At 38.5% G+C, this 17,804-nt stretch overlaps 1 protein-coding gene across 38 annotated transcripts in view; it reads right to left on the bottom strand.

Annotated features, from left to right (window-relative positions):
- The window catches only part of RIMS2 (regulating synaptic membrane exocytosis 2), a 724,335-nt gene that overhangs the window by 147,212 nt on the left and 559,319 nt on the right, over window positions 1-17,804 (bottom strand). For 10 of the 38 annotated variants that reach the window (XM_074986779.1, XM_074986773.1, XM_074986782.1 and 7 more), the window contains one exon: window positions 14,893-14,925. The exons of 25 other annotated variants lie outside the window; for them this stretch is intronic. In XM_074986779.1, coding sequence (XP_074842880.1) covers window positions 14,893-14,925 — 33 coding nt within the window. Of the gene's footprint in view, window positions 1-14,892; window positions 14,935-17,804 lie in introns of all 38 variants that reach the window. 3 more of the 38 variants (XM_074986777.1, XM_074986788.1, XM_074986791.1) reach the window with 2 other exon arrangements.

Raw genomic sequence — 17,804 nt, forward strand, 5'->3', positions numbered from 1 at the left:
CTGGAAATAATCTGACTGACATAGCTTTGATTTATCATGACTTAATTTATTCCTAACAATTTTTAAAAATTAATTTTGGAAAGGCATGATAATGACATGCCTACGGGTGTTGCTGTATCTGTAACAACATTCAGCTTTGAGAGTGATTTCTGGATCCACTCTTACTGGACCATGGGATACTAAGTGCTTAACCTCAGTTTGGGAAAAGGATGCTTGCTCTGAACCCATGCCCCAGCCCTCTTCAGCCAACCCTCTGTGGCAGAAAGTACTTAAAGAGCCAAAAGAAAGCATCAAACCACATGTGTGAGTGTGAACAATGGACATGGAAAAATGAAAGCAAGGTAGCAACCCCCAAGCTAAATGATAGGCCAATGCCCAGGCAGAAAGGGCACTTTTCCAGTCAAAGAAAGTACAGATATCTACAATGTGCATAACTGGTCTGAGTATCCTCCCAATGGAGTGATATCTATGTACACAAAACAAAGAGAGTGGAGAATCAGGCACAAAGTTTCTAGCTGAAGCAATGTAACTAACAGAATCACTTTTCATAAAGTATTGTGCCTAAGTCATATTAGTTTTGACTGACATATTTTATACCAAATATTTTTTTGAAGATGAAGATTTGCAAAGGGAATTTTCATTTCTGAATGAAAGCTGCTGTATATTTAGTATTGTTGAAAATCTGCCCATTTATTTACTTAGCTAAATATAGCATGGGCAGGAGCCTATCTTTATTCCTCCTGTGCTACTGAAGTCACACTTAAACCCTAACCTCACATCTTAAGGAGACACATAAGTTGTAAAATGGGTCCATGTGCAGGTCTTTTGAACTATGCTTTGAATATCTTCTAATGGTAGTTTGACTAATGGCACTATGTCTATGGACACACTAGTGAGGGGCTATGGTAATGTGGCACTTTGGGATATGCCATTGAGGTGCTTCCATGAATATGTAGCGCCTTATTAGCAAAATGGCGGCCACACGCGCTTCGAAACTGCCAGTTTCGAAACGCATGCCACCCATGTAACTTGGGGGATTTTCGAAATGACCCCCTGATTTTGAAACCCGCTTATTCTCATTTGGTTTTGGGAAGAAGGGGCTTTTGAAATCAGGGTCCATTTTGAAAGGCCCCCAGCTACACAGGAGGTGTGCGTTTTGAAACCAGCAGTTTCGAAGCACGTGTAGCCACCATTATGCTAATGAGGCACTGCATATTCATGGTAGCACCTCATTAGCATATCGCAAAATGCCACATTACCATAGCCCCTCCGAAAGGAGGGGCTAGTGTGGCCACAGCCTATGTGTCACAAGAGACGCTTGTTGACTACAAAACCTGCAACTCTTAACAGAAATTGGGGGAGGATGAAGGATGTAGAATAAAAAAAAAAAGGAAACAGACAAAAAAACCTAAAATGATGTGCTGTCAGCTGCATGCCCTTGTGGTCTTTAATCTTCTTTAAAATAAAACAAAACAAAATTAACTTAAATAATAATCTCATACCATAAATTCTAATTCTGGGAATGAGAATCAATGGGAAAAAAGAATGAAGAAGAAAAAAAGTTGTTACAGGGATAGAAACAGCTAATAATAAAACATGGAGTGAAAACCTCTAAAAGAAGTTATACATAATGTGTCTCATGGGCTCCATCTACACTAGCCAAAAACTTTGAAATGGCCATGCAAGTGGCCATTTCGAAGTTTACTAATGAAGCCCTGAAATACATATTCAGCACCTCATTAGCATGCGGGCGGCCACGGCACTTCGAAATTGACGCAGCTCGTCCAGATGGGGCTCCTTTTTGAAAGGACCCCGGCTACTTCGAAGTCCCCTTATTCCTATGAGCAGATGGGAATAAGGGGACTTCAAAGTAGCCGGGGTCCTTTCAAAAAGGAGCCCCGTCTGAACGAGCCGTGCAGCGGTGAGCCGCGTCAATTTCGAAGTGCCGCAGCCGCCCGCATGCTAATGAGATGCTGAATATGTATTTCAGCTCTTCATTAGTAAACTTCGAAATGGCCATTTGCATGGCCATTTCAAAGTTTTTGGCTAGTGTAGACATGGCCTTGATGTTTAAATTAGGTACTATATAAACTTGAAATAATTTCCAAGCCTCAAGGGGCCACACTGATTCTTTGTTATTTTTTATTTAATTAAAATGCTTCTAATAGTAATAAACTTTATTTCTCAATAATTTTATTTCCTACTTTGACAAGGAAGATGCAAACACTTTGATTAATAGATTGAAAGGCAGTTGAATTTTTTGAAGACTTCTAAAAAGCACAGCTCCATGCATCCGCACATAAAGGATGTGTCTTTTCTTTTCAATGAGAGAAAGAATACACCAGTGTCAATAAAGAAAATGGTCCAACTCCCAGTTAAAAAAAATTCCATGAAATAGAATATTTGGCAGGCTAACTCATACTATCCTGGTGTTTTAAATGAAAAGAGAAAGGGATTAAAGGTAAAATATTATGATTTTGGCTTTGCCCTATTATGAATTTATCATTTCTATTAAACTTGGACAAGTCTACATTTTTGCTATGAAAAGCTGAAAAAATAGTAAGAAATGAAGAAATATTACCCGATTATAAAGCTCACAAATATTTGTGAGAATATCTGTTTTTATATGGACACATTGCAGAATGAAAGCTGATACTATGCACAGCTCCAGTTCTACTACCTGTACCGTGATACGGGTCCTAAAGCTATAACAAATATTAGCCAAGTGCAGAGGCCCAATACACCACTAAAGACCTTGACAATGTCTACATTACAGCAATCTGTTGACAGAAGTTACTGTCAGACGAGACTTCCAGCAAAACCTCTGTCAACAGATCACGCCCACACACCAAAGTGGATCGAAAGAGCAATTTGCTCTGTCGACAGAGAGCGGCCAGACTGCCCAGACACTCTCCCAACAGAAGGGACAACTAGAAGCTCATCAAACAGCCCAGGGCTGCCCACTCTGTTGACAAAAGAGCCCCCAGAGCACCTACATGGCTTTTAAGTCAACAGAAAACTGTCGACAAAGTCGTTATACCAGAACGCAGAGAGGCAGTATTGTGCCAGTGGATGTGCGGGGTTTTGCTGACAAACTGTCGCCAAAGCACATTTTGCGGGTAGACGCTCTGTGAGTTTAGATTTTGTGCATAGATGCTCCACAACCAAGAGGCTGGCTGTACCAGAAAAACCCTCTTGTGTAGACTTTGCAAAGGAAGAACGTCCTCTGTTGCTGCAGCATTTATCTACATTGCACTAGCGCAGCTGCAACTCTGATGCTGTATTGCTTCTTGTGCAGACATGCCTTTAGATGGAATATACCATGTTCTGCAGTGAAGGGCACTCCTGAATTAGCTGAATAACTAAGATTATCAGTAGAAACATATGCTCACCCTTGATATTATTATATTCAGTATTCTCCCTGCTTATTGCAGAGAGAACTTTGCAGACCTACATTGTTTATAGATCCTGCCTTGAGTTTTAGCACTGTTGTTGAAGTTTTGAACTCCGTCCTCCAAGAAATCTTCAACGCTACCAGTAAATCAACAACTCTACAAATCCTAGGGCTTGTCTACACTACCACCTTCCTTCGAAAGAAGGATGGTAATTAGGGTGTTGGGAGTTTACTAATGAAGTGCTGCCGTGCAAAGGCAGCACTTCATTAAGCAAATTCCCCCCAGCGACAGCTTCAAAGATTTAAACTTCGAAGTACTGGCATTCGTCTAGCCGAGGCTCACTCGCTGGTACTTCGAAGTGCCAGGACAACTTCGAAGTCCTCTTACTCCTCCAAATGGTCTTATGATTTGCATATCATCCCAGAATTTTATTGACAGATAATATTTTATAGGTAATGGATCCAAAGCAGGTGGAAAAGAGACAAAATAACTGGCTCTGGGTTCCCCCTTCCCAGCCCTGGCAGAAAATATGTGTCCAGGGGAAATGAGAATGGATGTAATGCTGCTAATATTCAGCATGCTAGGCTGCAGAATGGCTGCATGGAGCTGTTTGAACACTGCCACTGTTAACAGCAGTCCTGAGAATATGCTGGGGGTAGGGAGGCTGAACTGCTCAAAGTAAGCACCAGATGCACTGTTCCAGCACAGTTTAGAATCCTAGTTTCTGCTTTTTATTCTGGATTTAAAATTTAACTATTTCAATATTAGGGTCCTCATTTTTATCATGACGTAGGAAAATTAAATGTTTTCCTTATATTAACAATTTTAAAAAGAGGCTCTAACTCAAGGGTGGAAAACCACTAGCCCTCAGACTGCACACAGTTCATCAGGTTTAGCCACTGGTAGGATGACAAGTGCTTTGTTTGCTGGAATATCCACAGGTATGGCTGCTCCAAGCTCCCAGAGGCAGTGGTTTTCCATTCCTGACCAATGGGAGCTGCAGGAAGGAGTGCCCCAGCCCACACCCCTTCCTGTTGTTCCTATTGGCCGGGAACAGTGAACTGTAACAACTGGGAGCTGCGAGTAACCATGCCTGTGGATGATCAGGCAAACAGAGAATTTTGAGGCCTTCCAGTGCCTAATCCTGATGTACTGCATAATATAAGCATTCCAGAGCTTCTACACCCATGCGCTAACTTGTGATTAATATTAATCTATCCCAAACCCAACTGGTTATAGAGTCAGATTTTGTATGCAAGGAGATAAATGCTCACTGAACTAAAATTTAGTGAGGCAATATTAATTTCATTGCCTATTTAGACTAAATAAAAGTTTCATTCTCTAGGGAAAGCCCAAACTGTGCTTCTTAGGTTATGTTTTCGACACCTAATTTTGCATTCATCAAAAGAAATACAATACTGTATACCAGCTGTTTGATACACATTTTGCCCAAATATTGTAACTGTCCATAGCCTAAGGCAATCACACTAGGAGATTTTTAAGAAGCTGCCCTACCTGAATTCCCATCCTGTGGATCTGATTTCTTTTCTTCTATAAACAAATGAAAGCAATGTATAACCAAAAAAAAAAAAAAAAAAAAGGAAAGAGAAAAAGAGAGACAGAGAATGCAAAATAATAATAATAATAATGCATTGCTATGAGAAAATCCATCAAAATAATTTAAATTAATGGCTTTTTCTCAACCAAATAAAGTGCCCTACACTCCAAAGGTTATTCACTGCATACTAGCATGTACATTTTTGCACCCTTATTACAGATTTACTAGAGGACACTCAGGCGTACTTATGTACTTCCAGGCTTTTGAATACAGTCCACATAAAAGACAGTAAAGCAGGTGTCAATTGCAGTGGAGCCTATGTTTCTCATGAATAATGTGAAGGAGAAGAAGAAAAGTGTAGTATGAATCATATATAGGATGCAGTCAAGTGGTTCAAGTGGAAATATTAAATGTCTGAATATATTCCAGTAACTACTTTAAACCTTCCTTTTAGCTAACCAATTATTTTAGGTCCCACACGTCATCAGATTTAATGACCACCCTACTATAGTTTTGTCTTAGAGCTGGAGTATGATGAAAAATAAAACAAAAGATACTAATGGCAGCCTATAATTTTGAATGCAGATCAAGGGCTGTATATGGACCTGAGTGTGCTTCCGGAAACAGGAAATGAAAATGAACTGAATCCTTATCCAAAAAGCTTCCCAACACATATGCTATCCTTTGAAATCTAAGTTTGGCAATTAATTATAACCATTCAATATCAAAAAGAAATTGATTTTTAATTAGAATTACAAGTATATTTATTCTTCAACTCAGCCTCTCTCTCATCATAAGCCAAAATAAGATTAATTAAAAAACAAAACAATAAAACCAAACAAACGAAAAAATCACTGAAATGTTGATGGAACGAAAAACTCCTCAAAGTCACAAACCCAAAATAACAAGAAGTCCTGTGGTACCTTACAGACTAACAGGTATTTTGGAGCATAAGCTTCTGTGGTCAAAACAGGCCACAGGACTTCTTGTTGTTTCTGCAGATACAGACTAACATGACTACCCCTCTGATACAAATCCAGAATACTTTTTTTGTTCCAATTATTAAGTATTTTATTTCAGAACTGCCACTTATTAGGGAAGCGTTTCCACATTGCTATTATGTATAGTGCTTAGACCACCTCTGCATTAACAAAACAATACACAAGATAAATCTTAAATAAATATCTCAAATGTGACTTCATATACAATTTGTAGTTGGCTACCAAAGGAAAGTGATGCCAACCATGTGCCTATGGAACAACTCAGAGCAGGGGAAGGGTACATGTGTGCCATGCAAATATAGACTCTTGAAATTTGGAATGCAGGAAAAGCATGTATGGTATATCACCCAATAATGCAGTATAGCTTTCACACCAGTTCTGCCAGTCATTTTGGAGGGGAGCATGGCAAGCTATTATTCTACTATACAATTCTAGTATACTTCAAGGAGTGTCAATGCGCTCAATCCCCGTGTATTTCTGCACAGAATGAGAAGTTCTTACATCTCCTGTTCAGGTTTGTGCTCTCATATATGGTAGCTCTTTCTATAACCTACATCAATAGGACAGATTGACTCTCGCTAGTCTAGAGCACTCTTATCTGGCAACATACATAATTTTAGTTTTAGATTTTAGTTAGCTGGACAGCTACTTTTCATAGGTGCGACCAAGTTTCTTGTGGTCCACTAAAGTTTGTTTATGCCACCAGTCCTGGCTCTCAGTATTCTGTGCTGTTACTTAGCTGCAATTTATCCCTAAATATATTCTAAGAGCCCAGTAAGCAACGGAAGTATGGGAATGTGCTAGACAATATTGACCTCCCTGGTCTGACACATTGCCTCGTTTGGCACTGGTCAGGTCTTGAGGATGCTTGACTAGAGAGGTTCAATCTGTCTTACAAAGACAAGGTAAGTGATGTAATACTTTTTTACTGGACAAACTTCTATTTGCGGAATAGACAAGCTTCCAAACTACACAGAGTTCTTTTGAGAAGTAGGTCCAAGCAATATTCATCCACCTTGTCTCTCTACTATCCTGTGACTGACACAGCTACATTAATACTCCACACAATATCGTCTGGTAGTGGGTAGTGATAATTAGATATTTGGAAACAGATTATTTTTGTTCTTTCAATATTTTATTATTTGCAATTATTTATTTGTATCGTGTCTAAAATTTCATACCTTATGTTAAGGTATATTGCCGGAGGCAAACTCATTTAATCTTCTAAATTAAAAATAAAATGTTAAACCTTTTGAGTTTTCTCTACATCTATGTCTTCTTTTATGTCACTGGGACTCACCAATATGATGGCTAGGAATGCAGTACATTCTGTTTACTTTCTCTAAAGAATAGATATGCATTTTGCTGTCTAAAAATAAGTGTACGTACGGAATTATTGTTATTGCTTCAATCAAAAGTTTGTGAGAGCTAAGGGGCATTCATCATGATAATACTCTTAATTTGGGGTAAAGGAATTATGATTAAAGATGTTCTAAACTCCTTTCATATAAATATTGAGAAGAAATCTCTCTTTGGTCTGCAATAGTATCTAAAATCCGGAAATCTATTTCTCCTATTAGGTAGGATAAATTTATTATTTTCTTCATATGCTGAGATGCTTCAAAGGACATATTTTCCAGCTCCCTAAGTTGCAAGAATTTTCTGGCATACATCTTTATAGCTGTGTCTACACGTGCACGCTACTTCGAAGTAGCGGCACTAACTTCGAAATAGCGCCCGTCGCGGCTACATGCGTCGGGCACTATTTCGAAGTTAACTTCGACGTTAGGCGGCGAGATGTCGAAGTCGCTAACCTCATGAGGGGATCGGAATAGCGCCCTACTTCGACGTTCAATGTCGAAGTAGGGACCGTGTAGACGATCCGCGTCCCTCAACGTCGAAATTGCCGGGTCCTCCATGGCAGCCATCAGCTGGGGGGTTGAGAGATGCTCTCTCTCCAGCCCCTGCGGGGCTCTATCGTCACCGTGGGCAGCAGCCCTTAGCCCAGGGCTTCTGGCTGATGCTGCGGCAGCTGGGGATCCATGCTGCAGGCACGGGGTCTGCAACCAGTTGTCGGCTCTGTGTATCTTGTGTTGTTTAGTGCAACTGTGTCTGGAAGGGGCCCTTTAAGGGAGCGGCTTGCTGTTGAGTCCGCCCTGTGACCTTGTCTGCAGCTGTGCCTGGCACCCTTATTTCGATGTGTGCTACTTTGGCGTGTAGACGTTCCCTCGCAGCACCTATTTCGATGTGGTGCCGCGCAACATTGAAGTTGAACATCGACGTTGCCAGCCCTGGAGGACATGTAGATGTTATTCATCGAAATAGCCTATTTCGATGTTGCTACGTCGAAATAAGCTATTTCGATGTTGGCTTCACGTGTAGACGTAGCCTATATGAGCATGTGGTTGCTGAAAAGGCAGCAGCTTGAACGGGGCCTGATAGTCAGAAAGTGTCCAGCACCAACCCAGTATCAGAGGGGTAGCCATGTTAGTCTGCATCCACAAAAACAACGAGAAATCTCATGGCATATAATAGACTAACAGATTTGTAGGTGCATAAGCTTTCATGGGCAAAGACCTATTTTGTCAGATGTATGTGATAAAGTGGGTCTTTGCCCACAAAAACTTATACTCCAATGAATCTGTTAGTCTATAACGCACCAACCCAGTGACAATCAACCATTTTAAATTGTCTCAAATTAGACAACTTTAATTTGAGAAACCCCAAATCATTAATCACTCTTGAAAATCCTGGCTCATAGCTCATCTGGTTGTATTACCCGTCTGCCCGTCAGTGTATGAGGTTGATCAGGGACTGGCCTCATTGACTTCAATGAAAATGTACCAGTTTACGCAAGATGGGAATCTGACTCCCATTGCTAACATTGCGGAGAAAATTCTTTGATAATCAATTCAACAAGTATTTTGAAAATGGAATGCTTTTCTGAAACAAGCATATTGGACAAACTGTCCATTCTACCTGCATGAGGAAGATGTCAGGGTAATAAAATTGGCCCTTCATGGTCTACTTTGCACTGTGAGTGTGTCCAGATGCTCTTTATTCCTGCAAATGAATGGCTGGTGATGACTGGTTTTCATGATTTTTGTCCTGCAGTCAGGGGCTGTACGGATAAAGTAAGTAAATGTGCAAAAGCCATTTGCAAGATCTACAGGCATCTATCTGACCCCAGCCTCGGCAAAGATATTATATCCACCAATTCTTTCCAGGGCCATTATTATCATCTTGCTACAAGTCACAGTCAGAGCACAGAAAACTTGAGCAGCTGTTCTAGGAAGAACTTAAATGTTTCTGTGCAAGAAACAAACTAGATTTTTTTTCAGAAAAGATCTCCTTTATTATTTTTAAAGGAAATTTATGAGACATTGAAGAGTCAATCACAGTCCTCACGGGGAAAGGTGGGATGAAAATTCACCAAGTCAGAGGAGTCCCACAGAAGTGAGCATGTTCTCTTTGAGAACTAGCCAACATGTCTTTTTTTGGCCTTAGACTGACACATTAAAAAAGAGAGCATGAGTCTAGATTTCACCAATTACAAAACTTCTATCACATGGCCTAAAACATACTAAGGATGTTACATTAAGTTGACTGTATTTTGCAAAATAAATTACACCACTTAGTAAAACCACTGAAGGACAAGACCTGGTGATATTAGCCTTAGGATGGAAAGACCTAGACTCACTAGAACCAGTTTCAAAAAATGACAGGGGTCGACTCAGCTCTATAGTCTTCTGATCTAGATACACTGAGGTGGCAAATTGTCGTTTGGAGAAAGCCTTAAAAATGAGGTCCTGCCTGAGCTAAGTGTTGTACACACATTTACAGTATGAAGGCACAATCCTAGAAGAATTACAAGCTAATGTAATACAGGACTCAAATGCGTGTAACAAACATTAGAGGCAATTAAAAGAGGAATGACAAAGGTAACTATATGGAGTGTGCCAGTAGAGAGGCGTGTAACATGCAAGACTGGATGACTCAGAATTATTTAAATGTTATGTTTTTAAACAAAGCAAATAATTGCTGTGTGTGAGATAGATTAGTATATGGTAGGGGAAGAATGGCAGCAGATACTCTGGAAGGTTCATTCTTGCATCAGTGCAACTGCCGGTAGTGGCAGTTGGACTGCTGCCCATATCAGGGACTGAAGGAATAAGTGCAGCCTCATATACAGATTTGGGCAGCCCTGAATACTTTGTGAAGACACAGAAGCAGGTGGGCTCAGGTTCTGCTTCCTCCTATTTCTGTTCTGCCCATTTCAGCCTCCCTCTGAGATGTTATGTAAAATTGTTTTGGCAGAGTTGGGAATAAAATCTACATTCCTTAATGCAGCAGATCCAATTCTCATCCACTTAAATGGACAGCCTCTTTGGAAGGACTTGTACAATTTCTGTGCTCAGCCACAATGGCTGAAAAATGGAGCAACTTCTTACACTATACACTATTTCAGTAAGGTATATGTCCTGCTGTAGTGACTGGTCCAAAGAAGAAAAAAGCCTACTCTAGCTGCTAGCTATCATAATTATTCCTTTAGTTCAAGTGATAAAGATTTGTACTGTATTGCTGAATGACTAAGGTTCACTTCTTTTTGATGACCCTGAAAATATTACAACTGCCTATTACTTGTTTTGTTTATTTAAAAAAAAACTAACAAATCAAGCAAAAGTATGAAATTACATACAGCAACTAATTTAGTAGAATGCTATTCAAGTTGCAAACACAACCTCTCCAAAGTTATGAAATGCCAGAAGCGAGGATGTCCAGTTCTGTTTCTTTGTGCACATTCATTATGCTACAATTTTTAATTACACGATCACATACTATTTTGTCCATGGGACTCTTGTCTCATTCAGTGCACAGGATGGACAGTACTATGGCAACTGTTCAACGTTTTTTTTTATTCTCATCTTTCAGTGTGTGGTGCCACATTTTATTTAGTATTCATCGTTCGAATTCTTCATGAAATGTGGAACTATTAATTTCCTGATAGGGTTTTCTATGGCATTCATCAATGAAGTATCTGAGTGCCTCGCAAATGTTAATTTATCTCCACAACTCTCCTGTGAGATCCAAAACTATTATCACCATTTCACAAATAAGCACATTGAGAAGAAGAACAAAGTTAGCAAGTGCCATCTAATTATGGTGCATAAGTTTTAAATACTTAGCATCTTACAGTTTCAAACAAGTGTACAGGTAATAAATGAATCTTCAAAATACTCCTGCCTCGGAAGCAACTGGTCAAGAATTGCAGGTGGAGAAATAAGATAGGATGGCACAGCAAACTGGTTAAGCCTACACATAGAGTCACTATCAGAACCAGGATTAGATTTACAGGCCTCCTGACTCCTAACCCTATGCTCATTCCTCAACATGTCACTGCTTCACTGCCAAAGGTTCTGCAGCTCCTGCTTATTTTGCTGCAATTGAGAGTGCTCAGCATTTGTGAAAATCAGGTCCTTGATGCCTCACGCTGGGTCCCCAGAACATGAGGAACACATAGCAAAAGTCTGGTTTTAATAACTTACCTAAAACGTGCGTGTCAGAGGCTGGGAGAGAATCAAGCTCTCCTGGGTGGCATTTACCTGCTTTAATCAAAAGATCATCCTTTCTTTGCCTAATACTTTTCAAACCTCCTCACTTCTACAGCAAATATGACACATTGTTAAACATTTCAGCCTCATTCACAGCACAGCCCTAACTCATTTAGTGCATTCTGTGTACTCAACAATGCTGGATCCTTTGGAAAAAGTAATATGTGATCATGTAATTAGAGACTGTATTATGAATCCTACACACAATAGGGCAGAATGAAGGTTGAATCATCTGTCTCAATTCTGTCTCCTTTTAACTTTTGATAGCTTAATTTTGAAACCATTATAAAAATGTTTAAATGTAGTTTCATTGTCTGAAATATACTGCACAGCTGCAGTGATAATATAGTTCAAACTGGCTTAAGAATTTCCATTCTAAATCATTTCCATTCATACTCTTCTGAAAAATAAAAGTATTTAAGCCTTGTCTCTGACTTAGATGAACGCTGAGATATGGTGGTGCTAAGATTTATTCATGCATTATGGTGGTACATCAACAACTCACTGTGTGAAAGCAGTGTTGCCAATCAAAATCATACTTTAGAATTACAATATTTGTTCATGCCTGTGTCTGACTTTGTGCTTTGATAAAAATCATGCTTTTAATTTGACATAAATGAATAAATGAAGAAAGCTACAATCCTGTAAGTTTCACAGAACCATAGGATAGACAGTACCTCAACAGGTCTTCTCGTCCAGTCTCCTGCATTCCAGACAGGACTAAGTATTATTTAAGTGTTTATATAATCTGCTCTTAAAAATATACAGAGATGGAAATTCCAGAATTCCTACAGACAATTTGTTCCAGTGCTTAACTATATTGATAATTAGGAACTTTTTCTTAATGTCCATTTTAAACCTCCCTTGCTGCATTTAAAGACCATTGCTTAAATTGGCTTGTTTCTAGGACTGTTCTTAGGACCCCTCTGTCCATGTTATCCAAGTGGGTTTTTAAATCACGAATTACCAAACAAAATATCCTTTGCCTATGAGTTTAGACAATGTCAAGTTAAGGAGTGGATTTAATAGATTTACAGATGTTAAAACCAGAAGGAACAGGTATGACTGTGTAATCTGACTTCCTGCATAACACAGGCTATAGAACCTTGTCTGGTAATTTCTGAATCAAGCCTATCACTTCTGCTTGAGGTATAGCATATATAGTGGAAAGACATCCCATCTTGATTTAAAGACTTCAGCTGAGGGAGAATCCACCATGTCGCTAACTAACTATCTAATAATACATTATCCTCAGTGCTACTACGTGGCATTTTGTTTCTAATCTGAATTTTCTTAGTTTTACATACCAAACACTAGACATTCTTATGCTTTTCCTCCAAGGTTAAACAGACATCTCCTGTCAGAAATCTCCTTCTAATGCAGGTACTTGAAAACCAAGATCAAGACACTTCCTAATATCTTTTGGATAAACTAAGTAGATTAACTTTCTTTAGTTTCTCTCTACACAGCATGTTTTCCAGACCTCTAATCATTCTCTACTCTGACCTCTTTCCAATTTTTCCAACATCACTTTAATGTGTGGACACTCTATTTCAGTGTGATCTCACAAATAACCTCTGTATAGATAATATCACATGCCTACTGCTACGTACTGTCTCCCACTTCAGCGTCTCAGGATTGCGTTCACACTCTCAGCTACAATATTGCACTGGGAGCTTGTCTTTAGCTTTGTTACTTGCCATTACTCTGAAGTCTTCTTCAGTATCACTATATTCCATGATACAGTCCCCTGTCTTCTGTGACCTACACTCTCTTCTGCTAGATATGTGACCTGGCATTTGGATGTATGAAAATCCTCGCTGCTCAAATGAGCCTACCCCTTCAAGCAAGCCACACTGGCTTGTATAACTGATTTTTCCATAATTATTCACCACTCCACTAATTTTTATGACATCTGATAATTTTATCAGTAATTGTTTTATGTTTTCCACTAGATTACTGATAAAGATATTTAATTGCACTAGGACAGGAAAGAGATATGTGACATTAGTGGAAGTGCAGGAATTTGTGCCCCGATCATGTGACTGACATGGTTAGGTCCAGTGACGGTGTCTCTGGTGTAAATATGTGGACAGCAATGACAACGTGATTTGTTGCAAGGAAACATTAAGAATCTGAATACATACAAACTGGTTACTGAGCATTTCATTGAAGGTGATTTCTCTAGATTAGGAGGGTGGCTCATTGGTAGACAACACGAGTAAGTTGCTTTGCTGATGCCCCTATAATAAACTTTTATTGTCCAACACCCTAATACTTATTAATGTTTTAACTCATTTCAAATCACAATTTCATGAGAGCTCTTTATGGCTACTTTGAGGAGTAAAGGCACTTTGAAGTTTGACACTTTGAAGTTGCCGTGGGGAGAATTAGCCTAATGAAGTGCTGCACCTTCACCGCACCACTTCGTTAGTAATCTCCCATCAGCCTGATTACCATGCCCCCTTTGAAGATGGGGGACAAGTGTAGACAAGCCCTTATTGTATTTTCGGTCATCTCATTGATTTGATACTTGCATAAGTAAAACTTCCGAAACCTCAACAAGTTACTGGAAACTTCAGTAAACTGGTACAGTAAAAAGTGATATGAATGAGGAAATCTCTATAAAAAATAAGAGGTTCACAGTCTTGAGAAAAGCAATGAAGAACACATATATTACTGCATAAATAGGTCTCCAGTATTTTTTATTCTTATGCCGTTCTTGTTATAGGAGAACAGTCCCTGAACTCTAAGAAGCTTACCCTCCAAAAGCAATGCTGCATTTGATTCAGCCGAGATCAGACTCTCAGAGCATCAAATGCAATCTAATGAAAACCTTCAATTTTGAAACTCTCTCTTCCACAAGAAAAAAAATTGCTAAATATCTTAAAAATATTGCTAAAATATTTGTAACTTCTGGAACAGTTTTTGAATGTACTGATAAACCAGACATCACCAGTTGGCAATGTGAGCTGGCAGGAATCTTAGAAGCTAATAAGTAAACAAAATGAACACAGGGAATAAACAGTGAGTTGGGATAACTATAATCGGCAGTCTGAATGAATAAGATAAGAGGCTTTTTTTAGGTATATGGCACCATTCAATTTACTTTAACGCATTATTATTTGTGCAGCATAGTTAACATGTATTGGTAAAATAGTTATCTATGTACAAATGGTAAATATCTAAAATTAAATGCTTACAATCATGAAGTGCTGATAGAGAGGGGACAAAAGAGGGGAAAGTATGTGAGATGGGGTACAATAAAATCTACAGGACAAGTAAAATGAAAAATAACACAGAAAAAAGCAGTAGAAGAGACAGACCTGAGTTTCTTTTCCATGATGATTCCGCTTCTTCTGTGATCACATCATATAATGGACAGACATAGACAAAGGAGATGGGCGTGAGTGGATGTACTCAGAAGGTAAAAACTGACACTGAGGGAAAGGGCAGAAAAACTTGGAGTGCAGAGTTAGTATATGCTGCTGTGTGGGTGAGAATAGTACAACAGACTCCAAAAGAAAAAAATAAAACCTGAAAAAGAGCTGGTTAAACTACTGTTGGAGAAGAGGAAACACAAACACAGAGTTATCAGAAGAGATGAGGAAATAACAAATGTTACAGTTGTTTGCATGCCAGTCCTGTAAGCAAAGCTGAGGAAAGACTTGGTTAGCAAAATGTAGACTAACTAGCAGTTACTGCTTTATTCAGGACACGGATTATTCAGGTTCAAAACAGTATCTATGTAAAAATGTAGCTTTCTTTATTTAATCTCAAAGGTAACAAACATAAATTTCATTCCTGAACTGCCAAGATTTGGAACTGTGTTATAAAAGTATTTAAATTATTTCATTTCCTTTCTTATTTATGCCAAACCAAATGTCCACATATCCAAAATTAAAAAGAAGAAAAACAGATTACTAAGTAGAAGAGGGCAAAAAAAGCCCATTTTCCAGAATCTACATAGTACATTCTAAGAATGATCTGTTTTATCATAATATTGTACTACTGCAATACTATCCAGCCCAAACTGTAGAACTGACACAAGCCAATACAAATGTGTTATCATTTACTCTTGCATTCACATGAATAGATAATATTCCAGTTCCATCACTTGCGTACCACATATATAGGACTTACAGCACAGGATATTTATACTAATTAACTGCTCAAAGCAACCATGTCCGGTAAATTACATTAAATGCAGGATTCAAAACTATGCACTGCCCTTTATGCAGTAAGTACTGGTGAGGGAGGAGTTTCACTCTGTGTAGTGTGTGTCTATTTCCAGTTAGACAGTAGAGGGAAAGCTTCTTCAAAGGTAATGGAAGTTACATAAATGCTGGAGACTTGCCAACATCAACATAAATGCATTATTGTCTTGAAGAAAGTAAGCGGAGCCATCCTAAGCTAGCTTTCACTCACAAGTCATGCTAATCCTCAGACTTCATTCATATATTAATCCCCCATCAGATTTCATCTACAGGCACTATATAAGGAATACCTTAAAAGGCTGGGAAGATCTTTTGCAATCAGTGTTATGATTTCTATATGAACACATCAGCATAACTTGAAAAACTGAAAATGACGCTAAAGGCAAAAACTAATGTAATCAACTATCAATTTAATGTTATCTGTTCTGAGTGCTTTGAATGACGTTTCTAACTTTATTTCATGTTAAAGTACAGTGGGCATGCTGTAACCTAGTACAAAAGGAAATGCAAGATTCTGTAAATCTTCTGTAATAAATCAAATTGTAAGGACACATATAATATTGAATGTAAATTTTAAATAAAATTGAATATAAATGTGTTCACATTATGGTTGCTAATCAATGAGCATATATGAAAGCAGTAAAAATTTAGACACTCAAAAAAACCCAGAGCAGCTGAAAACTTTGATAAGGACTATTATGTGCCTACACTTTGAAAAGATAAAATGTTAGTATGAATATGTATCCTTCTAGAGAGGTAATATATACATATCATAAGCCAAGATATGAAAAAGTGAATACAAAAGTTCAGTTTTTTCTACGTTCTATGTATCCTGCAAAGGTAATATGGGATTACAATTGCCACACCCATATAAAAAAGTCCAACTTGTTAAACACTATGACTATGTTTTGTGTTGTATGCACATAACCCTGATAGCCACACTCGTACCTCACTTAAACGTATTACATGTTGAACCTCTCTCATCCGGCACCATTGGGACCTGACCGCTGCTAAACAAGAGAATTTGCCAGACTACGGGAGGTCAAAATTAGCACATAACTAGCACATTACTAACACTTCCATTGCTTACTAGGCTCTTAGAAGACATTTAGCGTTAAATTACAGCTAAATAACAGCACATAACACTGAGAGCCAAGACTACTGGCTGTAAACAAATTTTATGAGACCATGGGACACTTGGCCAAACCCATGATAAATGGTCATCTGGCTAACTAAACTCATGCCAGATTATGGAAGTTGATGGATGAGAGAGGTTCCAACTGTAAGTGTTAAAAAGTGTGAAAAGGGATGTGGAAAAATATAGTCCATCACTCCCATCCTCCTTTTATTTTTCATTGTCTATTTTTAATCTCCAGCAGTGTGCTTAGATTATAAAAGACATCACAGTTGGGCAAATATCGCTCTTTGAGTAGTAATCAAGGGAAGCTTGGCCTGAGTAAAGAATAAAACCCAAATTTTGTGATGGGATCTACCTATGAAGAGTTCCGCCAAATAGGATCCTGTGTGCATGTACAAGTCCATGAGGGATATGATTTAGGCCCAAATGATCGATATCTGGCTTAAATAATATTAGTAACATATCATAATACTTGCTGCCAGTTTGCTATCTCATGAACCACTTGGGTGTATTTAAAATTTTAAAAATCCCAGTGTCATTATCAATTAAGTGAAAAAATAGCAGTACAAATGAATTATTATTATTATACTTCTGATAAAAGTCAAAATATATTAGAAGCCCAATATTCAGACAACCAGCAGGAAAATAAGAAAATGTTACTTGTTTACTTGCAGGCCCCTGTACAGCTGTTATCTCCAGAATTGGAGGATTTTGACATTGGTAATCTTTTACTTTTTGATAATGACTGATTGATAAAGTTGTACAGCAGCTAAATTAATAGTGCTGTTTGGACTGCTGTCTACTGAGGGTTAACTTAGAGGGATTTGTGTATGGCCATGCCATAACTGTTGGTGAGTAATCCATGAATAACCACTTATTACTG

The sequence above is a fragment of the Carettochelys insculpta genome, chromosome 2 (genome assembly GCF_033958435.1).
Source record: "Carettochelys insculpta isolate YL-2023 chromosome 2, ASM3395843v1, whole genome shotgun sequence".
NCBI classification, from domain to species: domain Eukaryota; kingdom Metazoa; phylum Chordata; order Testudines; family Carettochelyidae; genus Carettochelys; species Carettochelys insculpta.